The 6,330-nt window shown below is 37.7% G+C and overlaps 1 protein-coding gene across 4 annotated transcripts; it reads right to left on the bottom strand.

The window, feature by feature from the left end:
- Positions 1-792: 792 nt before the first annotated feature.
- LOC107912286 (protein phosphatase 2C 32) lies at positions 793-6,330 on the bottom strand. Of its 4 annotated transcripts, none has more exons than XM_016840388.2 (4): positions 3,273-6,330; positions 2,563-2,676; positions 1,220-1,484; positions 793-1,036 (listed from the first exon to the last, which is right to left on the bottom strand). In XM_016840388.2, exons 1-4 carry the CDS (start codon positions 5,475-5,477, stop codon positions 921-923), a joined length of 2,700 nt encoding a protein of 899 aa, XP_016695877.2. In that variant the 5' UTR covers positions 5,478-6,330; the 3' UTR covers positions 793-920. The 4 variants fall into 4 exon arrangements, 2 of the variants coding, with proteins under 2 accessions (XP_016695877.2, XP_016695878.2); XR_005904841.1 differs by lacking the exon at positions 793-1,036 and adding an exon at positions 2,890-3,026 and having other exon boundaries at positions 1,356-1,484; XR_005904842.1 differs by lacking the exon at positions 793-1,036 and adding an exon at positions 2,890-3,026 and having other exon boundaries at positions 1,462-1,480.

Below are 6,330 nucleotides of genomic sequence, written 5' to 3'. Positions count from 1 at the left end.
GCTCAACATTGGCAGCTGTAATCACAGATCCCATTAAGTTATTGGTCACTGCTGAATTGGCTAAACCACTAAAGATTGACCGCGTTCTTGCATGGACATTTTTGTTCACGTGTATGAAAAACCAAATAAATATATTTGTTAAATTAAATGAAAGTGTTTTAGAACTTAAAATTGGTGAGCAACGCGGAAATCTTGAAGTTGGTCGAACAAAAGTAATAAAAATGATAAGATAAGCAAAAACCATAACGAACATGGAAGATAATTTTTTTAGTCACGATCACGAAAGAGACAAGTTATAAATACAGATAATTATTGACAAGAGAAAAGGGGGTTGCCTTCTCTTTTATAGAAACAATGGTCACAAATTGAAGGCAAAACCCCTTTTTTTAACTTAAAAACAGACCAATGGCTGTTGGTCTAAATGTAGAAGCAATGGCACTTGGAAAACCGTATCATTAATCAATCATTTTGAATTTAGTTATCCAAAGGATTAAACTAACCACATTATTTAAACTTTCTTCTTCTTTTTTTTCCTTTTTTTTTTAGAGGAATAAAATCGATTTCTGCTTGTGGCGGTAGTTGAATTGTCTTCAGTAGCTTTACAAGATCATTAAGAGTAATTAATTAGCTACATATTGGCTTTAATGAAAGTAGACATTAAAGATGAGAAAAAAAAATGCTTCTTTTGTGGAATATTAATGGCAGAAAACTGATGTCAATGTGCAATTGATCAGTTCTTGCATATTTGAATAGCAATTTATCCAAACACGTAAAAAGGTTAGCAACTAAACATATCTGAAAATGGTGAGACTAGGATTCTCATTCATTTCTGTAATGCATCATTGATTTCAACCCTTGCTTGAAAAAAGTAGTCAAACGGTGATCCAAAATAAAAAGGGATAGAAAAGAAGAAAAAAAAATCATCCAGAAGACCTCCAAATTCTTCCCTCCAAAGAAACAACCATAACAGAAACATCATCATGATATTTACGCCGATCTCCATGAGGTATGTCGAGCAATTCATGAAAATCCATTCCTGCATAAATCAACAAATTCCCATCAGCAAAATATAAGCAAAACAGATGTTCAAATCAAATCATGGTTTTCTGTACACTGCATTCATATGATTCAGAACGCCAGAAGAAATTAAATCCATCCCCTTTTTGATTAAGCACCTACACCAAACCACAAGAATAGACAGTAAATTCGATAACCATACCATTCTTTTTTGCAGCACGGAACAGAAGCTCTGCAACAAGGTATTGTGCAGGATCACCTTCAGGAACATTTTCCATAAACCATGTGACATGGGCAACAACCTCTTCATTGCTGAAATACTGGTAAAGTCCATCAGATGATAGTACCAAGAATCGGTCACTAGGGGAGAGCCGATGGTGAACAACAGACGGGATGCAGCTAACATAAGGAGCATTTCCCACATAATCAATTTGAAACATCTCTAGCAGAGCTTCATTACAAGCTGGCTGAAGACAAGTGAAATCCACAAAAGAACAAATCATTTCAAAACCAATGAAATAGATAGACAGACAACAAATAAAGCATTTAGGTTTGCACTCCCCAACTCGATCCATGTTTTAATTCACTATAGAGTTGTGTAGTCTCCAATCGCAATGAAGGAAACTACTATAATTGAGTGACCATTATTAACTTGCATTAAAAAACCTTTGGCCAAATTTTCAAAGCACACAGCTTAAGCATCTTCTTTTTTAAGATACAATACAGTAACTGAAACTCGGTAACAAGCTAGTGATTCAAATATCTAACTGCCGGAAGAGGATTGATGAGATCACCAGAGGTTATTTTAGGAGAGGTAGGTAGAAACCATTGATGTAATGACCTCTCAGTGAGAACTTAAATTTAATTTAACACAAAAGTGCACACAGAACTTGCCTATACTGTCCCCAATAGTTTAAGCAGTAGGCATGCAATAGTTCTGTGGAAACGTGCACAATCGCAGGCATGTGTCAACATATATAAATATCTTAAATGAAGCGGCAACACTGTATAAGATTTCTAGTGGATACCCTAAACCATCAATTTGCCGACAGATGCACAAACAAAATTTCCTAACCAATAAACCTGCCTCATGGTGCATGTCTGAAAAGAAAGTCCTATATTAAAATACATATTTTGCACCACTTAGCATATCAACTCTTGCCAATCAGTTACCTACTCTCTTAAATTGCCATGACAGGCCCAAAATCATCTCATATCTTCAGAGCCACAGATAAAATGACAACCAATTTTATGCATCCAAATAAGATTTTACACAAATAATTATCAACTTCATTGAGCTTGCTAATTGTTAAAATTCTAGTTGTAATCAAATAATAAATTGTACAATGGATTGCCTTGCTTACAGAATAGATCAAGAAGAGAGCAACAAGCAAAAGAACACTAAAGAAATTCTGTGAGGTTGTAGTTTTTTTTACACAAAAGCATCATACGTTTTCTACTTGTTACTAAATCTCAAATGCGAGAAAGAAAAAGCCAAAAGGAAAAACAATGAAGATAAAAGTTAAAGATCCGAGCTCAACCAACCTTCTTCAGGAAACCAGCACCAAATGCCCTAGTGACTTTCAATTGCCCCTTCACCCTATCATTTGAAATGGCTTTGTCATCATCAGGGTGTTCCGCCTGTATTCTTAAGATTTCCTGTCATAGACAATCAAGAATAGGTGGTTATTCCCTAAACAACAACTGAATTTATTTCTTTTTCATATATATGAACTTGATGTGTTTTACCTATAGATATCATCCTGGCAAATAATATAGTGAATATTTATCTTTGACATTCAGATTAAGTACATATCCACAGATTAGGACATTCACAACCAGGCCAAGGCAAATTAAGGAGGGTAAGCTCACCATGTGAGAAAATGACCCACCGTTTTTCAGTTCATCAACTTATAATGCCTAGCAGCAGTGCCCTTTAAAATGGAATCTATCCAAGTTAAGATCAAAATATCCAACAAGTAGCACAAAAACAAAGGTCTTTGACTGATCTGATATTAAAATGCAAATTGTCAAAATTAGATATAGTAATGCTTAAAACATTTTGCTATATTTATATCACTCTAAATTCAAGCGCAACTCCCTCACATAAATGTACCCTAATTCCTGTCACCTAAAAATAAAAAATCACATTTTACAAAGGGCATAACAATGATGGATATCAACACAAGTCCAACACATAAAAATTTATTATATGTATAATTGAAGCTGAGCTTGTGAATAAAATAATAGCGGACCTCTTCAATACTTGTGCTGTGGTCAGTGGAAAGTTGGAGCGCCTTCATCTTCAATCTGCAGATAGAGATGTCTCTGTTCTTATTCAGTATGCTAACTTGACCGTGTTGGTTATGCATAGGAGACTCCTCTGATATTCTGTCCAGTTCCATACGCGCTAGCAACTCTCTAGATCTGTTTCTATACTTTAAATCATCCTTCACAGAATTTGGATTTGGATGGCGATCATTTGGTCTTTCCTGTGCCAAAATCACACGGCTATCCCCAAGGTTCATGACATATACATCCTGGTCCTTCATTAACATCACTAGAACACATGATCCCATCAAAGCAAGCTCTGGATTTATGTCAAGAGCCTTTTCCACCATTTCCATATAAGCTTCTTCAGTACTTTCGAGCGCCCGAGCCATTGCTCTCAACACAGCATCATGGTCAACAACTCCAGACTTGCGCCTCCTAATAGGTCCTGAAGATTCAACTATTCTCTCATCCACACAAATCTCTTCTCTGTGCCAATCATAGCTCCAAGGAAAAAGCTTCTTCCGTAATGACTTCTGCTTCCGATATACTTTCCGTATCTTTGAACCAATCAAGGACTTTCGTGTATTATGCCTTTGCCCTGACATGGTAGCAGCAGTTGCAGCACCTTGATTATCAAAATCAAGCCCAACCCCAATATCTTCTCCTGAAGTGGTAGGATCTTCACCTTGTATGTTAGACCTATCATCTTTGAAATTTGATGGGTTGATGCATTCTAAATTATCTGAAAGCGGTTGAAAATTGCAAGAACTTTTTCCTTGTCTATCCATTTGTGAGATTGACAAATAACCTTGACCATCCCATGGCTCCATCTGAAGTAACTCATACAGCCGCATGCTTTTCCTGCCTTGACCAGCTAAGTTTGCATGTGGAAAAGATTCACATTCACATTCAGCCCCTAAAGTGGACTTTCTACACTTAGATAAATCCTGTTCCTTCTTGTCCCTCACATCATCATTTTCCTCAACTATCTCATTATTAGAAGACTGACCCTTAGTATTTTCTTGATTAAGCAATTCTCCTATGCTAGACAATATTTCTTGATCTGAACAAGAATTTGACTGATTTTCTTTGCTGCACTCAAAACTGGCATGAGGGTTTCTACTCGTAGATATTTCAGGTTTTAATGGATCAAATCTAGATTTATCTTCATAATCCCAGAGCAGCCCTTCCAATTCCTTGTCTATGGCTTTATAAAGATGGCTCATCAGAAAATCCGGAGCATCAGGACCACTAAAACCATCATATATCCCAATAAACAGCCATCCTTGCTCTTCTGAAAGCACAACATGAACCCTATCTTCACCAGCCTTTCCATGAGCCCATTGCAAGTTTCGACTGCTCCCGTATTCCCCTTCAGATGGCCCCCCTTCAAGACAATTCCGAGAGGGTTCTGATCGAAGCTTGGGCTCCTTAGCATGCCATGCCAATCGAGTTAGTGGGTGCAGCAAGAATCTTTGCATCCAACCAGACCCCATAGAATGCTTTGAAAAGGTCCTTTTCATTGGTCCGCTAACACTTCTCATAAATCGCTGGAAATGGGGTCTTCTACAACCACGTGTAAGTGGCGCAGAGAAATTGGATTTATCAGCAGTATCAAGGGGGCCAGACATCACACCCTTCTCAATTGGTCCAGACATAAAACCACCTCCCCTATCAAGAGGCCCTGAAGCAAACCCTCTCTCAAGAGGTCCAGACATAAAGCTGTTCAGAGGACCAGAACCACGAGGAACTGGCTGCAAAGGGATTGCAGCAAAAGAGGAGGTGCTCTCAAATGATGCAGCAGGCTCTTGGACATCAGTAGCAAACATTGCGATCTGGTTACCAGTTCTAGCTGTAGAAACATTCGCGCTAACCGATGCACCAGAGATGGTCTTAAATGTAGTTTCTGGAAAACTCTTACTCTGTCTTTGTAGTCCTAAGGAATCCTCTATGGTTTCATGTCTAAATGACCCACTCAACGTCTCAGAATCAAGGGTACTTGAATCAACGGTAAACCTCTCCGAGTTTGATGGAGTAATGGCAGGAGAGTCAAAAATCGGAGGCCTAACATAACAAAATGAATGGCCTAAGCCTTCATCCAAGGGCTCTAGAAAATCTAAATCAACTCCGCTTTTTCCATTAAACGGCACAAAGCAACCAACAACACGAGAAGTCCCATTACCCATTTCTCTCTTCTATATTGGGGAACCCCCTAAAGACCAAACCTCTGATTGGGAGGATTCCTATGACTTTGCACCAAAAGCAAATGCAAAACAAAAGAACTCAAACCAAAACCCCAAAACCCAATAAACCCCTTAACCACCCTATCACTATTCAGATAACTTAGCATCCTAAAAATCAGTAACTTGGCAGCTAAAATTAACAGAAACCCAAGCCTTTCCTAGAAAATCCGAACTGAAAAAGGTATAATTATTGGCATAAAAGGCAAAGAGTAGAAAAGAGAGAAAAATGTGACGATCTGACCTTAAAGAGTGGGAGTTGATGCATGAATAAACCAGTGGATCGAACATACCTAGCAAAACAGATCTACTGGGGGAGCAAATGGACAGTGAATGGAACGCATCGGATAAAAAGAAAAACACCAAAATTTAAGATTTCCTTTTGTTTTGGTATCTGACAAAGTACCCATACTACAAATTAAAACCAAAACCCAGATTGACATCACCCTTCCCACGATTGAATCATGCAGCCGCACAACGACCGTTCAAAATCAAGCATAAGTCTATACAATAACAAATTTAGTAATATATATATGTGTATATTTTAACTGAGTTTAATAAAGGAGGGGGGAAATGGAAATGGAGAAGGAGAACGAAGTGAGAATAAAAAGAAGAGGGAGAGAAAATGCAGGCATTAGTTTTGAGAGATATATTAAAAGAATAAGAGAAAAAAAAAAAAGGAAATCGGGATTTGGTTTTTGATGAAGAAGAATCAAAGTTTAGTTCATCAAGGAGGGTCTCTTTCTTGGGGTTTTCAAATGCTTTGGAGGGTAAAAACTTTAAAGAGAAGATGAAATTG

The sequence above is a fragment of the Gossypium hirsutum genome, chromosome A11 (genome assembly GCF_007990345.1).
Source record: "Gossypium hirsutum isolate 1008001.06 chromosome A11, Gossypium_hirsutum_v2.1, whole genome shotgun sequence".
Lineage (NCBI taxonomy): Eukaryota > Viridiplantae > Streptophyta > Magnoliopsida > Malvales > Malvaceae > Gossypium > Gossypium hirsutum.
This window is presented reverse-complemented; position numbering and strand designations above follow the sequence as displayed.